Source organism: Toxotes jaculatrix, chromosome 5, assembly GCF_017976425.1.
Source record: "Toxotes jaculatrix isolate fToxJac2 chromosome 5, fToxJac2.pri, whole genome shotgun sequence".
Lineage (NCBI taxonomy): Eukaryota > Metazoa > Chordata > Actinopteri > Toxotidae > Toxotes > Toxotes jaculatrix.
In genome coordinates, this window is record NC_054398.1 from 9,350,928 (window position 1) to 9,373,628 (window position 22,701).

Sequence of the window (22,701 nt, forward strand, 5' to 3'; positions counted from 1 at the left end):
GTGAAGCAAAGGTTTGGGTTTTTGTCAGTCCAGTTTTGAGAGAATGACGTCATGGATACAGCAGCTGAGATGAGTTTTGTGCACGTGGTGGCTTGGCTCAGTGTTCACTGTACACTGGAAAGTCAGTGTCTATGTCAAGCTGCTGATTCTCTGTTATAACAGAAGTCAGATGAAGTGGTTTGGTCACCTGTGGATTTAACACATTCTCCTTTACAGAGCCTGAAGTAGTCTGGAACCTCACTGTGTCTGAATTCACAACATCCTCTATATATGTGATGTGGACCGAACCAAATGGAGAGCGCTCCTTTTATAGAGTACAGTGGACTAATGGAACAACTAATTGGATGGTCAATGTCAGTGAAAGAAAAATAAATGTCACTGAGCTGACTGCTGGAGTCAAGTACACTGTTACTGTCATAGCAGTAGCTGGAGATAACAAAACAGAAAGTGACACAGCAGAGACTTTTCATTATACAAGTAAGATGATGAATATGAGATTTGATGATCGTGGTGCTTCTACCCTCTTTTGTGTTTTACTGCTTCATTTTTAAAATATTTAGGTGTTTAAAGTGTATTTATCTTGCAGTGTCTAGTTTCCTTTTTTAATTATCTTTCTGTAGTTGCTTTTTTTAATCTCACCCATAGCTGAGGGGGTAACAAGAACAATACAAAAGACAATGATGGAAGAGTTTTTTTTTTAATGAGGACTATAAAACTGAGAACTAGATTTAATATATTAGATTTAACTCCCATGTCCTCTCACACCCTACTTGATCCTCTGAAGGACAAGAAAGACAGAAGGACACCCTTACACATTCACCTCAGTCACAAGTAAAGATTTCTTTTTTTAATTTTGTTGTTGTTGATAGCTTTTTTGGATGGGCAGCTGTGATCTCCTGTCATGAAACACAGTCAGTTGTAGGTTTTGGACTTGTTACAGTTTGTATTTTATTTCATTGGCTCTAAATTTCTTTTTTTTTTCCCTCCTCTCCCTCATCGTGTATTTATCCTGCACTCACAGAGCCTAAACTAGTCAGAAATCTCTCTGTCATTGATGTCAGCACATCCTCTGTCGCTTTGAACTGGACTGCACCAGAAGGAAACAGCTCCTTCTATAGAGTACAGTGGACGAGTGGAAATGTCAGTGGGACTAACACTGTGTCTGAAACATCTGTGACCATCAGTAACCTGACTGCTGGTGTCCAGTACACAATAACTGTTACTGCTGTGGCATATGACGGCGTTACTGATGGACAGAGCTCCACTGTGCATCGATACACAAGTAAGTGAGCATATAAAATTTGGTTCATATCATCAGGAAGTCTGTGGAGGACACCTGGTGGAGACGACTCTGCAATGATGACAAACAGGATGAAATTCAAGTCCAGATGTAGATTAACAAGTCCTCTGACAGGAGAAGTTCAGGTATCTGAGGGTTGTGTCCTCACAGGAGGTCAGACAGTTGATGGTTGGTGTGACTGCAGTTTTGAGGATCAGCTACAGTGATGCTTTTGAAGTGAGCAGTTGAGCAGTGAAGCAAAGGTTTGGGTTTTTGTCAGTCCAGTTTTGAGAGAACGACGTCATGGATACAGCAGCTGAGATGAGTTGTGTGCACATGGTGGCTTGGCTCAGTGTTCACTGTACACTGGAAAGTCAGTGTCTATGTCAAGCTGCTGATTCTCTGTTATAACAGAAGTCAGATGAAGTGGTTTGGTCACATGTGGAGTTAACACATTTTCCCTTACAGAGCCTGAAGTAGTCTGGAACCTCACTGTCTCTGAATTCACAACATCCTCTATATATGTGATGTGGACCGAACCAAATGGAGAGCGCTCCTTTTATAGAGTACAGTGGACTAATGGAACAACTAATTGGATGGTCAATGTCAGTGAAAGAAAAATAAATGTCACTGAGCTGACTGCTGGAGTCAAGTACACTGTTACTGTCATAGCAGTAGCTGGAGATAACAAAACAGAAAGTGACACAGCAGAGACTTTTCATTATACAAGTAAGATGATGAATATGAGATTTGATGATCGTGGTGCTTCTACCCTCTTTTGTGTTTTACTGCTTCATTTTTAAAATATTTAGGTGTTTAAAGTGTATTTATCTTGCAGTGTCTAGTTTCCTTTTTTAATTTTCTTGCTGTAGTTGCTTTTTTTTTATCTCACCCATAGCTGAGGGGGAAACTAGAACATCACAAAAAACAATGATGGAAGAGTTTTTTTTTTGTTTTTTTTTTTATGAGGATTATGAAAGTTTTTAAAATTTGAATTACACCTTGTTGTTGTTGATAGATTTTTTGGACGGACAATCTGTGATCTCCTGTCATGAAACATAGTCAGTTGTAGGTTTTGGACTTTTTACAGTTTGTATTTTTTTCATTGGCTCTAAATTTTTTTTCCTTCCTCTCCCTCATGGTGTATTTATCCTGCACTCACAGAGCCTAAACTAGTCAGAAATCTCACTGTCACTGACGTCAACACATCCTCGGTCTCTGTGAACTGGACTGCACCAGAAGGAAACAGCTCCTTCTATAGAGTACAGTGGACAGGTGGAAATGTCAGTGGGACTAACACTGTGTCTCAAACACCTGTGACCATCAGTAACCTGACTGCTGGTGTCCAGTACACAATAAATGTTACTGCTGTGGCATATGACGGCGTTACTGATGGACAGAGCTCCACTGTGCAGCGATACACAAGTAAGTGAGCATATAAAATTTGGTTCATATCATCAGGAAGTCTGTGGAGGACACCTGGTGGAGACGACTCTGCAATGATGACAAACAGGATGAAATTCAAGTCCAGATGTAGATTAACAAGTCCTCTGACAGGAGACGTTCAGGTATCTGAGGGTTGTGTCCTCACAGGTCAGACAGTTGTTGGTTGGTGTGACTGCAGTTTTGAGGATCAGCTACAGTGATGCTTTTGAAGTGAGCAGTTGAGCAGTGAAGCAAAGGTTTGGGTTTTTGTCAGTCCAGTTTTGAGAGAACGACGTCATGGATACAGCAGCTGAGATGAGTTGTGTACACATGGTGGCTTGGGTCAGTGTTCACTGTACACTGGAAAGTCAGTGTCTATGTCAAGCTGCTGATTCTCTGTTATAACAGAAGTCAGATGAAGTGGTTTGGTCACCTGTGGATTTAACACATTTTCCCTTACAGAGCCTGAAGTAGTCTGGAACCTCACTGTCTCTGAATTCACAACATCCTCTATATATGTGATGTGGACCGAACCAAATGGAGAGCGCTCCTTTTATAGAGTACAGTGGACTAATGGAACAACTAATTGGATGGTCAATGTCAGTGACACAAAAATAAATGTCACTGAGCTGACTGCTGGAGTCAAGTACACTGTTACTGTCATAGCAGTAGCTGGAGATAACAAAACAGAAAGTGACACAGCAGAGACTTTTCATTATACAAGTAAGATGATGAATATGAGATTTGATGATCGTGGTGCTTCTACCCTCTTTTGTGTTTTACTGCTTCATTTTTAAAATATTTAGGTGTTTAAAGTGTATTTATCTTGCAGTGTCTAGTTTCCTTTTTTTAATTTTCTTGCTGTAGTTGCTTTTTTTTTATCTCACCCATAGCTGAGGGGGAAACTAGAACATCACAAAAAACAATGATGGAAGAGTTTTTTTTTTATTTTTTTTTTATGAGGATTATGAAAGTTTTTAAAATTTGAATTACACCTTGTTGTTGTTGATAGCTTTTTTGGACGGACAATCTGTGATCTCCTGTCATGAAACACAGTCAGTTGTAGGTTTTGGACTTTTTACAGTTTGTATTTTTTTCATTGGCTCTAAATTTTTTTTCCTTCCTCTCCCTCATGGTGTACCTATCCTGCACTCACAGAGCCTAAACTAGTCAGAAATCTCACTGTCACTGACGTCAACACATCCTCTGTCTCTGTGAACTGGACTGCACCAGAAGGAAACAGCTCCTTCTATAGAGTACAGTGGACAGGTGGTAATGTCAGTGGGACTAACACTGTGTCTCAAACACCTGTGACCATCAGTAACCTGACTGCTGGTGTCCAGTACACAATAACTGTTACTGCTGTGGCATATGACGGCGTTACTGATGGACAGAGCTCCACTGTGCAGCGATACACAAGTAAGCGAGCATATTTAATTTGGTTCATATCATCAGGAAGTCTGTGGAGGACACCTGGTGGAGACGACTCTGCAATGATCACAAGCAGGATGAAATTCAGAGGCTAATATGAGAAAAGTCCAGGTGTAGATTAACAAGTCCTTTGATAGGAGAAGTTCAGGTATCTGAGGGTTGTGTCCTCACAGGAGGTCAGACAGTTGTTGGTTGGTGTGACTGCAGTTTTGAGGATCAGCCACAGTGATGCTGTTGAAGTGAGCAGTTGAACAGTGAAGCAAAGGTTTGGGTTTTTGTCAGTCCAGTTTTGAGAGAATGACATCATGGATACAGCAGCTGAGATGAGTTGTGTACACATGGTGGCTTGGGTCAGTGTTCACTGTACACTGGAAAGTCAGTGTCTATGTCAAGCTGCTGATTCTCTGTTATAACAGAAGGTTCAGATGAAGTGGTTTGGTCACCTGTGGATTTAACACATTTTCCTTTACAGAGCCTGAAGTAGTCTGGAACCTCACTGTCTCTGAATTCACAACATCCTCTATATATGTGATGTGGACCGAACCAAATGGAGAGCGCTCATTTTATAGAGTACAGTGGACTAATGGAACAACTAATTGGATGGTCAATGTCAGTGAAAGAAAAATAAATGTCACTGAGCTGACTGCTGGAGTCAAGTACACTGTTACTGTCATAGCAGTAGCTGGAGATAACAAAACAGAAAGTGACACAGCAGAGACTTTTCATTATACAAGTAAGATGATGAATATGAGATTTGATGATCGTGGTGCTTCTACCCTCTTTTGTGTTTTACTGCTTCATTCTTAAAATATTTAGGTGTTTAAAGTGTATTTATCTTGCAGTGTCTAGTTTCCTTTTTCAATTTTCTTGCTGTAGTTGCTTTTTTTAATCTCACCCATAGCTGAGGGGGAAACTAGAACATCACAAAAGACAATGATGCAAGAGTTTTTTTTTTTATGAGGATTATGAAAGTGAGAACCAGATTTAATATATTAGTTTTAACTCCCATGTCCTCTCACACCCTACTTGGTCCTCTCCTGTCCTCTCCTCTCCTCTCCTGTCCTCTCCTGTCCTGTCCTCTCCTCTCCTCTCCTCTCCTCTCTTTAGAACCAGGTATAATTAGGGAACCTACTATGTACCAAACCACCTCCTCCATCTCTCTGAGCTGGACCTCACCTCCTGGTCAGGTGTTCATGTACAGGTTGGAGTGGCACAATGGTGGAGCTCTGATGAGTAGATACACAGAGCAAACCTTTGCTGAGCTGTCAGAGCTCATCTCTGGTACTAATTACACAGTCACAGTCACTGCGGTTGCTGGAGACAATCAGACAGAAGGACGTCCTTACACATTCACCTCAGTCACAAGTAAAGATTTTTTTTTTTAAATTTCAATTACACCTTGTTGTTGTTGATAGATTTTTTTGGACGGACAATCTGTGATCTGCTGTCATGAAACACAGTCAGTTGTAGGTTTTGGACTTTTTACAGTTTGTATTTTTTTCATTGGCTCTAAATTTTTTTTCATTCCTCTCCCTCATGGTGTATTTATCCTGCACTCACAGAGCCTAAACTAGTCAGAAATCTCACTGTCACTGACGTCAACACATCCTCGGTCTCTGTGAACTGGACTGCACCAGAAGGAAACAGCTCCTTCTATAGAGTACAGTGGACGAGTGGTAATGTCAGTGGGACTAACACTGTGTCTCAAACACCTGTGACCATCAGTAACCTGACTGCTGGTGTCCAGTACACAATAACTGTTACTGCTGTGGCATATGACGGCGTTACTGATGGACAGAGCTCCACTGTGCAGCGATACACAAGTAAGCGAGCATATAAAATTTGGTTCATATCATCAGGAAGTCTGTGGAGGACACCTGGTGGAGACGACTCTGCAGTGATCACAAGCAAGATGAAATTCAAAGGCTAATATGAGAAAAGTCCAGATGTAGATTAACAAGTCCTCTGACAGGAGAAGTTCAGGTATCTGAGGGTTGTGTCCTCACAGGAGGTCAGACAGTTGGTGGTTGGTGTGACTGCAGTTTTGAGCATCAGCTACAGTGATGCTGTTGAAGTGAGCAGTTGAGCAGTGAAGCAAAGGTTTGGGTTTTTGTCAGTCCAGTTTTGAGAGAATGACGTCATGGATACAGCAGCTGAGATGAGTTGTATACACATGGTGGCTTGGCTCAGTGTTCACTGTACACTGGAAAGTCAGTGTCTATGTCAAGCTGCTGATTCTCTGTTATAACAGAAGTCCGATGAAGTGGTTTGGTCACCTGTGGATTTAACACATTTTCCCTTACAGAGCCTGAAGTAGTCTGGAACCTCACTGTCTCTGAATTCACAACATCCTCTATATATGTAATCTGGACCAAACCAAATGGCGAGCGCTCCTTTTATAGAGTACAGTGGACTAATGGAACAACTAATTGGATGGTCAATGTCAGTGACACAAAAATAAATGTCACTGAGCTGACTGCTGGAGTCAAGTACACTGTTACTGTCATAGCAGTAGCTGGAGATAACAAAACAGAAAGTGACACAGCAGAGACTTTTCATTATACAAGTAAGATGATGAATATGAGATTTGATGATCGTGGTGCTTCTACCCTCTTTTGTGTTTTACTGCTTCATTTTAAAAATATTTAGGTGTTTAAAGTGTATTTATCTTGCAGTGTCTAGTTTCCTTTTTTAATTATCTTTCTGTAGTTGCTTTTTTTAATCTCACCCATAGCTGAGGGGGAAACAAGAACAATACAAAAGACAATGATGGAAGAGTTTTGGGTTTTTTTTAATGAGGATTATGAAAGTGAGAACCAGATTTAATATATTAGATTTAACTCCCATGTCCTCTCACACCCTACTTGGTCCTGTCCTCTCCTCTCCTCTCCTCTCCTCTCCTGTCCTCTCCTGTCCTGTCCTCTCATATCCTCTCCTCTCCTCTCTTTAGAACCAGGTATAATTGGGGAACCTACTGTGTCCCAAACCACCTCCTCCATCTCTCTGAACTGGACCTCACCTCCTGGTCAGGTGTTCATGTACAGGTTGGAGTGGCACAATGGTGGAGCTCTGATGAGTAGATACACAGAGCAAACCTTTGCTGAGCTGTCAGAGCTCATCTCTGGTACTAATTACACAGTCACAGTCACTGCGGTTGCTGGAGACAATCAGACAGAAGGACGTCCTTACACATTCACCTCAGTCACAAGTAAAGATTTTTTTTTTAAAATTTCAATTACACCTTGTTGTTGTTGATAGATTTTTTGGACGGACAATCTGTGATCTGCTGTCATGAAACACAGTCAGTTGTAGGTTTTGGACTTTTTACAGTTTGTATTTTTTTCATTGGCTCTAAATTTTTTTTCATTCCTCTCCCTCATGGTGTATTTATCCTGCACTCACAGAGCCTAAACTAGTCAGAAATCTCACTGTCACTGACGTCAACACATCCTCGGTCTCTGTGAACTGGACTGCACCAGAAGGAAACAGCTCCTTCTATAGAGTACAGTGGACAGGTGGTAATGTCAGTGGGACTAACACTGTGTCTCAAACACCTGTGACCATCAGTAACCTGACTGCTGGTGTCCAGTACACAATAACTGTTACTGCTGTGGCATATGACGGCGTTACTGATGGACAGAGCTCCACTGTGCAGCGATACACAAGTAAGCGAGCATATAAAATTTGGTTCATATCATCAGGAAGTCTGTGGAGGACACCTGGTGGAGACGACTCTGCAGTGATCACAAGCAAGATGAAATTCAAAGGCTAATATGAGAAAAGTCCAGATGTAGATTAACAAGTCCTCTGACAGGAGACGTTCAGGTATCTGAGGGTTGTGTCCTCACAGGTCAGACAGTTGTTGGTTGGTGTGACTGCAGTTTTGAGGATCAGCTACAGTGATGCTTTTGAAGTGAGCAGTTGAGCAGTGAAGCAAAGGTTTGGGTTTTTGTCAGTCCAGTTTTGAGAGAACGACGTAATGGATACAGCAGCTGAGATGAGTTGTGTACACATGGTGGCTTGGCTCAGTGTTCACTGTACACTGGAAAGTCAGTGTCTATGTCAAGCTGCTGATTCTCTGTTATAACAGAAGTCAGATGAAGTGGTTTGGTCACCTGTGGATTTAACACATTTTCCCTTACAGAGCCTGAAGTAGTCTGGAACCTCACTGTCTCTGAATTCACAACATCCTCTATATATGTGATGTGGACCGAACCAAATGGAGAGCGCTCCTTTTATAGAGTACAGTGGACTAATGGAACAACTAATTGGATGGTCAATGTCAGTGAAAGAAAAATAAATGTCACTGAGCTGACTGCTGGAGTCAAGTACACTGTTACTGTCATAGCAGTAGCTGGAGATAACAAAACAGAAAGTGACACAGCAGAGACTTTTCATTATACAAGTAAGATGATGAATATGAGATTTGATGATCGTGGTGCTTCTACCCTCTTTTGTGTTTTACTGCTTCATTTTTAACCCTGTGAGACCTGAACTATGAAAGAATGGTCAGAAAATTCTAATTTTTCAAATATGAACTCTTTATTTGTCCCTTTGACAAAATGTAAAAAAAAAAAATTAAAAAAAAAAATTCTAAGTATATTTTTTGTTTGTATCACACATGTCAAAACATTTAGAAAAGTGAGGAGTGTCTACCAGGAGTCAGTATACGAGCATAAGAGTTCATCTAAAAGGGTTAAATGCAAAGTTTATGCTTGATGGTGATGCAATGAGTCCCAGAAATGTGGGTATCATATATGATACGTACGGGCTCACAGGGTTAAAATATTTAGGTGTTTAAAGTGTATTTATCTTGCAGTGTCTAGTTTCCTTTTTTAATTTTCTTGCTGTAGTTGCTTTTTTTTTTATCTCACCCATAGCTGAGGGGGAAACTAGAACATCACAAAAAACAATGATGGAAGAGTTTTTTTTTTTTTTTTTTTTATGAGGATTATGAAAGTTTTTAAAATTTGAATTACACCTTGTTGTTGTTGATAGCTTTTTTGGACGGACAATCTGTGATCTCCTGTCATGAAACACAGTCAGTTGTAGGTTTTGTATTTGTTACAGTTTGTATTTTTTTCATTGGCTCTAAATTTTTTTTCCTTCCTCTCCCTCATGGTGTATTTATCCTGCACTCACAGAGCCTAAACTAGTCAGAAATCTCACTGTCACTGACGTCAACACATCCTCGGTCTCTGTGAACTGGACTGCACCAGAAGGAAACAGCTCCTTCTATAGAGTACAGTGGACAGGTGGAAATGTCAGTGGGACTAACACTGTGTCTCAAACACCTGTGACCATCAGTAACCTGACTGCTGGTGTCCAGTACACAATAACTGTTACTGCTGTGGCATATGACGGCGTTACTGATGGACAGAGCTCCACTGTGCAGCGATACACAAGTAAGCGAGCATATAAAATTTGGTTCATATCATCAGGAAGTCTGTAGAGGACACCTGGTGGAGACGACTCTGCAGTGATCACAAGCAGGATGAAATTCAAAGGCTAATATGAGAAAAGTCCAGGTGTAGATTAACAAGTCCTCTGACAGGAGAAGTTCAGGTATCTGAGGGTTGTGTCCTCACAGGTCAGACAGTTGTTGGTTGGTGTGACTGCAGTTTTGAGGATCAGCTACAGTGATGCTGTTGAAGTGAGCAGTTGAGCAGTGAAGCAAAGGTTTGGGTTTTTGTCAGTCCAGTTTTGAGAGAATGACGTCATGGATACAGCAGCTGAAATGAGTTGTGTACACATGGTGGCTTGGCTCAGTGTTCACTGTACACTGGAAAGTCAATGTCTATGTCAAGCTGCTGATTCTCTGTTATAACAGAAGTCCGATGAAGTGGTTTGGTCACCTGTGGATTTAACACATTCTCCTTTACAGAGCCTGAAGTAGTCTGGAACCTCACTGTCTCTGAATTCACAACATCCTCTATATATGTGATGTGGACCGAACCAAATGGAGAGCGCTCATTTTATAGAGTACAGTGGACTAATGGAACAACTAATTGGATGGTCAATGTCAGTGAAAGAAAAATAAATGTCACTGAGCTGACTGCTGGAGTCAAGTACACTGTTACTGTCATAGCAGTAGCTGGAGATAACAAAACAGAAAGTGACACAGCAGAGACTTTTCATTATACAAGTAAGATGATGAATATGAGATTTGATGATCGTGGTGCTTCTACCCTCTTTTGTGTTTTACTGCTTCATTCTTAAAATATTTAGGTGTTTAAAGTGTATTTATCTTGCAGTGTCTAGTTTCCTTTTTCAATTTTCTTGCTGTAGTTGCTTTTTTTAATCTCACCCATAGCTGAGGGGGAAATAAGAACAGCACAAAAGACAATGATGGAAGAGCTTTGTTTTTTTTTTTATGAGGATTATGAAAGTGAGAACCAGATTTAATATTTCAGATTTAACTCCCATGTCCTCTCACACCCTACTTGGTCCTCTCCTCTCCTCTCCTCTCCTCTCCTCTCCTCTCCTCTCCTCTCCTCTCCTCTCCTCTCCTCTCCTCTCTTTAGAACCAGGTATAATTGGGGAACCTACTGTGTCCCAAACCACCTCCTCCATCTCTCTGGACTGGACCTCACCTCCTGGTCAGGTGTTCATGTACAGGTTGGAGTGGCACAATGGTGGAGCTCTGATGAGTAGATACACAGAGCAAACCTTTGCTGAGCTGTCACAGCTGATCTCTGGTACTAAGTACACAGTCACAGTCACTGCGGTTGCTGGAGACAATCAGACAGAAGGACGCCCTTTCACATTCACCTCAACCACAAGTAAGTTACACTGTCTTTATTCAACATCTGCTTATTTTTGTGCAGGCTTTTTAAGCTTGTTTGTGTGGATTTCCAACATTTCCCTCTTTTCATGAAAAACTCTCAATTTTAATGTTTCATGATAAATCCTTATTTTGTCCTCATGCATTTTTTCGGCACTCACAGAGCCTGAAGTTGTCAGAAATCTCACTGTCACTAACGTCAGCACATCCTCGGTCTCTGTGAACTGGACTGCACCAGATGGACACAGCTCCTTCTATAGAGTACAGTGGACAGGTGGAAGTGTCAGTGGGACTAACAGTGTGTTTCAACCATCTGTGACCATCAGTAACCTGACTGCTGGTGTCCAGTACACAATAAATGTTACTGCTGTGGCAGATGACGACATTACTGAAGGACAGAGCTCCACTGTACAGCAATACACAAGTAAGTGAGCATTTAAAATTTGGTTCATATCATCAGGAAGTCTGTGGAGGACACCTGGTGGATACCTTACTATTCATACACATTCTGCTACACAATGCTTGAAAGCTTTACATCCACCTTGTACTTCTTTTTTCTTATTTCTTTTTGTACAGGGCCTGAAAAGCCTGTGAACATTGTGATTATCAGTCGAGGAACTGATAACCTAAACATCAGCTGGACTTTGTCTCAAGGGAAGGCTGATAGGTATGAGGTGAACATCTCAAACTCACCTCTGATGTATTTTAATATCACTGAAACAGTCGCCACCACAGCCCTCTTTCCGAATTTATATCCGGGGAGAATTTATGTCATCACTGTGACCGCTAAAGCTGGACCCCTCAGTGACAAGTCTGAGCCATTTTCATTTGCAACTAGTAAGTTCAGTGGCTTTTACTGTTGTTTTCATAATGCTTTGTTTATATTTGAGTTTTCCTTATATAGATAATGTTTTGCAAATAAACATAGTATATTTAAGCCTCAGTCTTTATTTTGTTTTGTTTTTTTAAGCAACGCAATTGTAGAAAAATATTAAGTACCTCTAACTGTTATTCACGCCTCTCAGAACCCACACCTCCTGGTTCCATAATCATCGGCGATAAGACAAACTCTTCACTCCCCCTGGGGTGGGCAATTCCAGTCTTGATGGAAGGTGCTACAGACTTCAGCTACCACATCAACTACCAGCCTGTGGATGGCTCATTGCAAAATAAAAGCTCCACAGTCAATAACACCGAGCTGTCCCAACTCTCCTCTGGAACTTCCTACAAAATAACCATAGAAACGGTTGGACCACAAAATTTAAGGAGCACGGCCGTCCAAACGTCTGCTTTCACCTGTGAGTATGGGAGAGAGACACCAAAGAACAGATAAATGTCTCTAAATTCATTTTGCACTTGGAATATTTGTAAAACAACCCATTGTTTCATCTTTCCAGCACCTAAGAATAATGCATATTACATATGTTATAAATCCATCAAACAGTATGTGACTTTTTAATTAATTACTTTTTAATTCCACGTTGTCTGTCATATCTCTAGTGCCCAATCCTGTGTTGAACCTTGTAGCCAGCCCTTTCTCCACCACCTCAGTCCAAGTGAATTGGTCAGACCCACTGGGAGTCCAGCAGAATTATTCCTACTTGGTTAAGGCAACTACCTACAACGCTTCAGAAATAACTGTTAACACAACAGCCAACAGCGCTAATGTACCTGACCTGGAGCCAGGAACTAGATATAACATCAGTGTCAGGACAATAGCAGCACCAGGAGCTGAATCCGAGGACAAACATACATTCAGTTACACAAGTAAGACCTTAGATGTAAACGCAGCTGAACTGCAGGAGCCTTAATGGTTTCTATACTGCTTCAAATCTTTAATTTCCTAAATACTCAAAATGATTAAGTAAACCACAAAAATGTAAAATACTGTTTTCTCTGGAGTTTTCTTGTTTTGGTTTTAAATAACCCTCTTCTCCATTTGCTGCAGTGCCTAAAGCAGTCACCAACCTCACAACGACTTCGAACACAACAGCCATCCAATTGACGTGGAGCCAACAGAGTGATTATAAGACTTCCTACTCCTACCTGGTGCAGGCATTCCAGGACACCATAGAGGTTCAGAGAAATCAAACAGCAACAGAGTCTTATACCTTCTTTGGTCTGAACCCTGGAGAACTGTACACTTTGTATGTGTTTACAGTTGTAGAAGGAGTCAAATCCACAGAGGAAACCAAAAAAACTCACACAAGTATGTCTTCAAAGTTTTTGAAATGTGTTGAACCTCAACTGCCCTGCTTGTTAAATATCCACATACTTCAAACTCCACACCTCCAGTTTCTAACACAGGTTAAATTGCAAGTGTCAAATAAAAGTCTCAAGTTCATCATAAAACCTTTTAGAACACAACAAACGTGTTAACTTAATATGTGTTCATTATACAGATCTAAGACTAAAGATTTTCTAAATGTATATTACATTAAATTTAAATCTTTTTTTTTTCCTCCAGGGCCTGAAGTAGTGTCTAACATCACAGCCATAGGAGACACAACTAACATGTCAGTGAGCTGGGACCCCGCAATTGGGCGGGTGGCCGCCTACACTGTCTGGCTGTACAGAGACGGACAGTTGGTGGCAAACAAGAATCTGAGTAACACTACTGTAAATACAGTATTTCAGCACCTGAAACCAGGAGTGCTTTACTGTGTTGAGGTGGTCACCAAAAGTGGGCCTTTTGAGAGCAACAGTTCAATGATTTGCAATGCAACTTGTGAGTTTCAGTTGACATTGTGACTTATAAACCTGCACAGTATTTTGAGTAATTTATTTTATAAATTCTTATTTCAATCAAGCGCTAAAGAAAACCGTAATCCTTCTCCCCCTGCAGTTCCCAACCCTCCTGGTCCCATCACAGTGATGTCACAGACTGTGAAGTCCATCAACTTTACCTGGCCGCGTCCAGAGGACATGGATCAAAATCTTTACAGCTTCAGCTTGTCCAACATCAGTTGCTCCTTTCTGATTAAAAACAACTGGTCCTTGTTTGACAATCTCCAGTCTGGAAGCCTCTACAACATCTCTGTTGTTACTGTAGGCGTGAGGAACTATACAAGCACAGCAGTGACAGCACAAAGCTATACCAGTGAGTGTGATTAAGACCACACACCTGACCACATCAGGGTTATTACAGCTGCACATTAGGGTTTTTTTTTTTAATAGTTTTTGTTGTACTAATGTCTGACTTTTTCCAGTTTTTAGTCAGTTCAGTCAGTGTGAGTTTCACCTTTTTACAAATGTGATGTTTGAGTTTGGTTTTCTTTCTTTTTCTAGTATCCTTTTTTTTTGCCATTTAGTAGTATAACAGGTACTTAGTTTAGTTATATTTTTGAACTATTTTATCATATTAGAATAGTTTGTTATATTAATCATCATCAAATCAGACAGATCCTGACATTTGCAGTGATATTACTCAACTGTTTTATGAGCTAGATGGGTGAGTTTTATCATATCTAGGTCATTCAGAAGCACCAAGTGACATATTCAGCAAATGATTAGGACAGCATATTGGCTCCCAAATACTTATTTGCTTATTTGAACCGTTAACCCCTCATTGCTGTGTGATGAACCACAGATGCTATTTATATTATTTTGCTCAGAATCGGACACATGAAAACATACTTATTTTGTATATCCACTGTCTCTCATCTGATTTATTTTCTCAGGACCATATTCTGTAACTGAGCTGAGGGAGGCAGAAATCACCACAAATGCTGTGACCTTGGTGTGGCAACAGCCGGAGAGCAAACCTTTCTACTCATATGTGGTGCAGTTTGTCAATGGCTCCCTTGTTCTTCGTGAAAAAGTTTTAAACGGCACAATCACTGGACTTTTATCTGGGAGCAACTACAGCTTCACTGTCACGACAGAGACAGCAGATGGCACTCAGGCAGCCCCTGTGACAGTCTCCTTCTTTACACGTATGTATATGTCCTATCAAAATTACTGTCTCTGCACCTTTTTCTTTTACTTTTTTAATCCATCTTTGCAACCTTTGTACTAAGGGAAAAGCAGCTTATTGAACAGAATATGAAAGAAGATGTTGCTCTTTTCAAAAGTAACACCTTCTTCTTCTAGGACCTTATAGTGTTACCAGTTTACATGCTGAAACCCGTAACACAACCACTGTAAATCTAACTTGGACAAAACCACTGGAATATAAGGATGGATATACATATCGGGTTCAGACTACAAGCTGTGGCTTCCAAAACACGTCGGTGTCAAACGAAGTCGCACAGATCTCAGAGCTCAGCCCTGGGACCAGCTGCAGCTTCTGTGTTTTTGTCAGGGCAGCGAATGGTATCGAAGGGGAAGCAAACTGTACCTCGCAATACACAAGTAAGATTGCCACCCGTCATTTCTCTGTTTTTACTTGACATTGTAACGGTTGTTGATCAGCTTTAATCTTTCTTTCTCTGCTTATTATCAGAGCCTGAGACAGTGCAACCCAGTCTCTCCAGCCAGGGTTCCAATAGCTCAATGCTGGTCTCATGGACCAAACCTCCTGGGAAAGTGGAAAACTATAAGGTTGTTCTTAATAACAACTCTTCCTCGCTTGAGCAAGAGCTGAACTCTACCAGTACCTACTTCCTGTTTGAAAGCCTATCTGCAGGGATGCTTTACACTGTCACGGTAACCACATACAGTGGACCCTTCAGTGCATCATCTAAATTAATCACCAATGCAACTTGTAAGTATGATAAATTTGTTAAACTTTATAAAAAATTCTGTACATTATTGTTGAAGTTTTTGTTTTGTATTGTTGGAGAATACAGCCAAGTTTTAAAATATACATAAAAAAATTTACTTGACATTGGGAAAAACAGCGACATTTACTTGGACTCTATTTTTTGAAGTCAGTGTGTCATCATGTAGTCCTGCTGTTGTGAGCACAGCTGATGCTCAAAATCTTGATGGTGCTTTCAAGGACTTGATGCACAATGCACTCTAGCGTTACACAGGTCCTTGCATGACAGCACTCATGTGTGAAAGGACAATAATATCATAAAAAATGTTTTGGGTTGATGAATGAAAGAATAACTCTGCTTACTGAAGTTAACATGCTTCATTTCCACCCCTCCACAGTCCCTAACCCTCCCGGGGTTATTGAAGTTCTGACAAGGACAACAAGTTCTATTAAAATTAGGTGGGACGAAGCTCCTCTGATGACCGGAGCATCGTTCCACTACAGATTGACTAACACGCCATCCCAGGGACTTGGATATAACTCTACCACTGACACCAGTCACACTTTTGACTCGCTGCTCTCTGGGACGTCCTACAATATCTCCGTTTCAACAATTGGAGTCATGGATTTTGAGAGTGAGAAGGTTTACAAGTGGTTGGTTACTACAAGTAAGGGTTTTATTTTTGTACCCCAACAATGTGCGAGTACAAGCAGTCTCCTCTATCATCTGTAAAATCCTGAGTAACATTCAATTTCTCAACTATCTTCCTAACAAATCAGGACCATTGAGTGTGCCGTCTGTTGTGGCACATGCAGCAAGAGAGGACAACATCACAGTCACATGGGAAAACCCTGCTGACTACAAGGAAAGCTATTATTACAATTTGACCTGGCAAAGTAAAAACGGGCCCCTCAGTATTCTAACAAAGGGAACCGAGGACATAATCTATAACCTGGATCCTGGGAGCCGCTATAGCTTCAATGTCACCACAGTAACCTCTGATGGAACACAGGGTGCTACAACATCGAATTCCAGCTGCACAAGTATGATCACGACTGCTCGATGCATTTCTTATTTCCTTCAGATGGTTTCAAATGATTTTGTCTTTCGACTGTGCATGTATGAAAGTGGTGAAAAGCAAGCTTATTTTAGGTGCGACTGCAGTTTAAAAGAGTGTTGCATGCTAGTTTTAAGATGTTGTCAAATAAGGACTGATTCATTAAAATGAATTCTTTGTACACTTAGAGCCTATGTTGCTGACAGTTGCACAGTTTTTTCAAGTAATGGAAAGGAAATTGCACAACATGAATGATGCAGTATATATATTTTTGGTCAATATAAAAATAAAATCATATACTTTAATGTCATAGACTGTTTTATTCATGAATTATCGGTTATTACCTATCAGAGTGCATTTCTCCTGACATTTGTTTCTATTTGATGCTGCAGATGCAAGTCCGGTGAATAACTTAAAATGTGAAGGCCCAAACACACCAGATGCAAAAATCATCCTATCCTGGACCAAACCCAGTGGCCAACACTCTGACTTCCTGATCGCTGTAAACAACAGCAAGATCGAAAACAACACCTGCTGCAATCGTACTGTGTCCAACCTTCATCATTTTACTGCATACAGGCTGACTGTGCAGACACGGAGCTGTGGCCAGCCCAGCACTCCTGTATCTCTTGACTGTTGGACAGGCATTACAGGTAGGACACAGGACAGGATAACAGTAGAAGGCAAATGCTAGTAGCATTTTCTGTTTTCCTTATTGTTTGTTTGAGATACATGCAGAAAACTTTTATATGTATGTTGCTAATGAGAACCCTTATATATATATATGTGTGTGTGTGTGTGTGTGTGTGTATATATATTAGATGTTTTACATCTAATAATTTCAGACACATACCATTTCATTCACGGATGTGTTGGACTTTCCTTGACTGATCTGTAGTTGACAGTATCTCCTCTACAAGTAGAATCAGGATAGGCTGGTTAAGGTAGCAAGCTCAAAATTTGCTGTATTTTCTTTGCAGCTTTTTAAAATGACTTTTATGTGATCTTTTCTCTAACCCCAATAGCTCCACCCATTCCACCCAACTATGAGTCACTGTTGGTGGTGACTAGTAAGGAATACAACAAGTTCTCCATTCAGGTTGACAGAGAGCTGCTGAATGGCACCAATGGGCCAGTTACACATGTTGGGGTGCTGGTGACAAACAACGCCCCTGGTGGGTTACTTTTTCTTCTCCAAATGTCAGGGGGATTTATACTCACGTCACATTTGACATAACACTTCATGCTGAAGTGACCATTTGTTGTGCATGACCTGTAACCAGCAGGTCCTCATGACTAGTCTAAGTATTTCTTACTGTTTCCTCCGTTTGTTTCATACGATTAAGACTCACGACAAGAGCTTTCTTGTCAAAAGCCGCTTACTGTTTTCGTCAATTCCATCCCTTTCAGGTGACTCTTCTACTTTGGCACAGTACTTGAATAAAACTTATGATCAGTGGAAGGCAAAGGCTACTCCTGTATACTTGGCAACAGTCACTCAGACCAGCCTGCAGTCACGCAATACAATCATCTATCTCAGCATAGACGTAGGCAGTGGATCTACATGGGGGGGCTACCTTAATGGTCCTCTGGAAGCCACTGGAAAATACCAGTAAGAACACAAATGACACTGTTTACAATTTAGTAACTTTTCGAGTATTGAATAACTATCTTTTTAAGCAAAAAAGTAAGAAAATAAATAAACAAATAAAAATAAATAAATAATAGTGATTACAACAGTAAGTGTAAGATATGTGTATATGAATAAAATCATTTTAAATCTCTTCTCTTGCAGATGTGCCATTGTGTTGTTCACCAGTATGACTGTGCAGGAAGGCCTTGTGAATGGTCAACTTTCACTGGTCACAATAACAAAATTCTACGCTGTGATTGAACTTCCACAAAACCCAGGTACCGTTATTCAGAGCCATATGTGTGTGTGTGTGTGTGTGTGTTTGAGTAAAAAGCTCATGGGCCTCTTTCGTGTTCTTTCTGTTGTAATATTTGGCAACATCTCAGCTGTCATTTCCATTGCCATCGGAGCAACACTGGGAATTTTCTGCGTTCTCTTCATCATCCTCATTGGCTTCATTATCTACTGGAAAAGGTTTGTCACTGTCATTGTTGATACGAATTGCTATTAAGTCAGTGTGTCTGGTGTGACAAGACTCTAAATTCACTATTTATATACTGTAGGTTATCCAAGAAAGAAACATCAGACATCCAGATTCATTCCATGAGGTAAGGTTTTCATTTTTACCATGTGATTCTAAATTTAAAGTAAATGGACAACAATGATTATAGCTCTTAGTCAATGTTTCTTTTTCCTCTTTCTTTTTCCAGAGCCAAAGTGTAAGTGTAAATCCTATTAATTATAAAGTATGGTCAGATTATCAAATATTTTAGACTGAACTGTACTGGAGTGGTTTTCTTAACAAAACTTATTTCTCGTTGTAACTCTGGTATCTATTTGAGCAGAAGTGTGCCTGTGAGGATAGAGGACTACGAGGCTTATTACAAGAAGCAGAAAGCAGACTCCAACTGTGGCTTCGCTGAAGAGTTTGAGGTGAAACATAAACAAAATTTTCAGGGGCTCCTGATATATACATTTGTCCATTCAAAAACATTTAGTCGCCATTGGGAAATGTACTACGCAGTTTATTTGAGATAGCTTTAATCATGCCATTTAATCATTTTGACAGTATGATAAATGTGACAACTACTCATCACTACTTAAAGTTCAGTGTTAAAATCTAACTACACGTGCATTTTAAATAACTTTTGTGATTCAGTTGTGATAGAAATGAAAATGCAACAACAAGTATATTTGACAGTGTGATGCTAAAATAAATAAGCGATCTTCATATGTCATACACTTTATTGGTTTGATGTTTAGAAATAAATCAGGACTGGTACAAATGAAGCAGTTTTTCAGAGACATTTTCAAAATGGAAAAATGGAGAATCATTATCATTACAGACATTGGCCAAAATAACCACAAAAGATATTAATAACTGGAGATGAAAATTTAATTTTCATCTGTGCATCCTTGCTGATACTGTTGCTTTCTGAGGGATTGTGCATCCACCTGATTTTGGACATGATTTCCCCTTTCTTTTAAAGGACCTGAAGGTTGTTGGCACAGGCCAGTCGAAAACAAGTGCTCTGACTTTGGAGAACAAGCCCAAGAACCGCTACAACAACGTACTTCCCTGTGAGTCACCTTAACAGATCCACCTCTGCTGCTTTCAACAGTAACACTCCTCATTCTTCACACCAAACCATATCATCGCCTATCAGAGTGCATCTACTACCATTATCCCATTTTCCTTTGGACATTAAATCAAAGTCATCATACTTTTTACAGTGCAATAACAGTGCGGACAAACACACTGTTTGTCCGCACAAAACACACAATAATTCTGTTAATTTCAGTTCTTTCACATTGCAGGATGTGTGAGCATCAGTGCAGCCATAACAGTTTACACATATCAGTTTTCCTTTCCATTTACCCTCTGTTCTCGCCTCCTAGATGACTCTTCTAGGGTGAAACTCTCTATTATCCATGGAAGTCCATATGATGACTACATCAATGCTAACTACATGCCGGTGCGTACTGACACTCGATGAGGCAGCTCTCTGCTTCAGTCATTGCTTCACTATCAGTAAACCAGCTACTGAGCAACATAACTGCCCATTCTCTTGTTTAATGCCAAGATATTTAAACTATTCCACAATCATCCATATTGTTATGAACAACTGAGAGTCTCAGAGAAAACTGAACAGGATGCATGTTTGTTTTCCGTGGCTTGTCTGATGTGTCATTCTGCAGGGTTACAACTCCAGGAAGGAGTTTATCGCAGCTCAGGGTCCTTTGCCCACCACAGTCAACGAGTTCTGGAGGATGATATGGGAGAAGAATGTACAGACCCTGGTCATGCTGACACGTTGTAATGAGCAGGGACGAGTGAGTACACAAGCACATGCCACAACCTGCAGATAGGAGCAACATGCATGTTAATTCACATGGACCTCAACGACGACTAACTGTCTTCCCTCAGGTAAAATGTGAGCAGTACTGGAGTTCTGGCACCAAGCACTTTGAAAACATCACTGTGACAACAGCCTCTGAAATACCACTTGAAGACTGGACCATCAGGGACTTCGACATTAAAAATGTAAGTGCCGTCACGTTGCATGTGCCAAGAAAAACACCCTTTCCAGAGGGTCAAAAACCCACATGGTGCGTTGGTAAAAGTCATCACCTATCAGTGCCTATTTAACTTAAATTATCTGTTTTGAGTTTGCGTGTCCTTTGTTGTCCAGGTGAAAACAGCAGAGACCCGTTCAGTGCGTCACTTCCACTTCACAGCCTGGCCGGATCACGGGGTACCAGAAACCACCGAGCTCCTCATCAGCTTTAGACATCTGGTCAGAGAGCACATGGACCAATACTCCAGAAACTCTCCTACTGTGGTCCACTGCAGGTCCAATTGAACGCACACAGGCAGACACACACACACACACACACTTCTGCCTTAAATCCATTGTAACTGTTGCAGAAATGATAAAAAAAACTGCATCTGATATCCTTGTCTGTGTGTCTACCTTGTCCACATTCAGTGCTGGCGTGGGGCGCACTGGCACCTTTATAGCCATTGATCGTCTGATCTTCCAGATTGAAAGGGAGAATACTGTGGACGTGTATGGCATCGTCCATGACCTGCGCATGCATCGGCCACTTATGGTGCAGACAGAGGTAGGACACAGTCACATGCACTGTGGTTTTGTCTCATTGTACATGTTGTTGGAAATGATCAAAGCAAATGTTTGTATTTGGTGTCCCTGCAGGATCAGTATGTGTTCCTAAACCAGTGTGCTATGGACATCATCAGATCAAGAACTGGAACTAATGTGGATCTAATCTACCAAAACACAGCTGCGCTCTCTATTTATGAGAACATAGAACCCAAAAAAGGTTTTCGCAAAAACGGGTACCACAATGCGTAGGCCAGAGAAACTCATCAGGTCTTCTGCTTCTCTCTCTTCACTCTCAGCAAGAACCTGAGCAGACATTTGTAAAGGGAACGCCTTAACACATTGTGCTGTATTTATTTTTTTAATACCTGTCATGCTCTTGTTTAAGACCTTGTAGCTTTCTTGATTTAAATCTCTTTTTTCTGGTATTTATTTGTTAAAAATGAAGAATATTTTATATTAAAGAAAACTGTATATGGAGATACGATAATGAACATAAACAATGACCAAAAATGTTTGGATTATATGTAAACTTCAGTCTTGGATACTTTCTTATGATTGCATACTTTTACATTGCTCAGTTGTTTTTTTTTCTCCTTTCTTACTACTGTATATGACACACTGATGATTATATTTTTAGCTCAGGTAATATGTTGGATGCTGTATAGGTATTATTACAGACATTTTTGACAAAAGAGTAATTAATTTAGCCTTTAGAATGGCAGTGTACAAATAAATGCTGTTATAAAATACAATGTGCCTTCTAAAAACCTGTGTGCTTTAATACCAGTAGGTGGCACTCTTTTATTTTTCTTTTACTGCTGAAGGCAAAACTGTCTGTTTTGATTTCACCTTGTTTTGGCAACCTTAAAATTAACTTTTTCAATATGTCATATTTTATCTATGTTGTTGTTTTTGCACCTCTGAAGCCAATTTGAACTGTGCAATGCCTTGCAATGAAGGAGACGTGTTGTTTGTTGTAAAGTCTTTTGTTTGTGTTTGCACTGTAGTGAATAATGCACTGGATGCATTTGTCTTTCTACACTGTCCACTTTGTTAAACTATGAATTTTTTTTGTTAAACTATGAGTATCTTTGATTATATTTTGGCCAGTGCTTTGTGAAAGTGTAACCTTTTGGTTTTCACCCATTATCTGATTGTTCCTACAGTTTTACTCTGATTATTTTTTGAAGATTAAAGACACAGGTCACATTTTACAAAAGCTCAGGAACTAAAGTAATAAAAACTGAACATTTTACTGGTA

At 40.3% G+C, this 22,701-nt stretch overlaps 1 protein-coding gene across 3 annotated transcripts; it reads left to right on the forward strand.

Annotated features, from left to right (window-relative positions):
- On the forward strand, window positions 1-22,701 carry ptprja (protein tyrosine phosphatase receptor type Ja). 3 transcript variants are annotated; one of them, XM_041037895.1, is made up of 41 exons: window positions 1-477; window positions 1,022-1,282; window positions 1,748-2,008; window positions 2,444-2,704; window positions 3,167-3,427; window positions 3,863-4,123; window positions 4,608-4,868; window positions 5,698-5,958; window positions 7,086-7,343; window positions 7,540-7,800; window positions 8,280-8,540; window positions 9,280-9,540; window positions 10,020-10,280; window positions 10,660-10,917; window positions 11,083-11,343; window positions 11,496-11,756; window positions 11,945-12,217; window positions 12,420-12,686; window positions 12,868-13,128; window positions 13,387-13,647; window positions 13,765-14,019; window positions 14,600-14,854; window positions 15,012-15,272; window positions 15,364-15,624; window positions 16,020-16,289; window positions 16,402-16,665; window positions 17,072-17,332; window positions 17,705-17,854; window positions 18,090-18,291; window positions 18,475-18,590; window positions 18,699-18,786; window positions 18,876-18,920; window positions 19,023-19,031; window positions 19,158-19,245; window positions 19,803-19,893; window positions 20,212-20,288; window positions 20,512-20,646; window positions 20,741-20,857; window positions 21,006-21,166; window positions 21,303-21,438; window positions 21,531-22,701. In XM_041037895.1, the coding sequence occupies exons 1-41, from the start codon at window positions 276-278 to the stop codon at window positions 21,687-21,689; spliced, it is 8,574 nt and encodes a 2,857-aa protein (XP_040893829.1). In that variant the 5' UTR covers window positions 1-275; the 3' UTR covers window positions 21,690-22,701. The 3 variants fall into 3 exon arrangements, with proteins under 3 accessions (XP_040893829.1, XP_040893830.1, XP_040893831.1); XM_041037896.1 differs by lacking the exon at window positions 10,020-10,280; XM_041037897.1 differs by lacking the exons at window positions 8,280-8,540; window positions 9,280-9,540; window positions 10,020-10,280.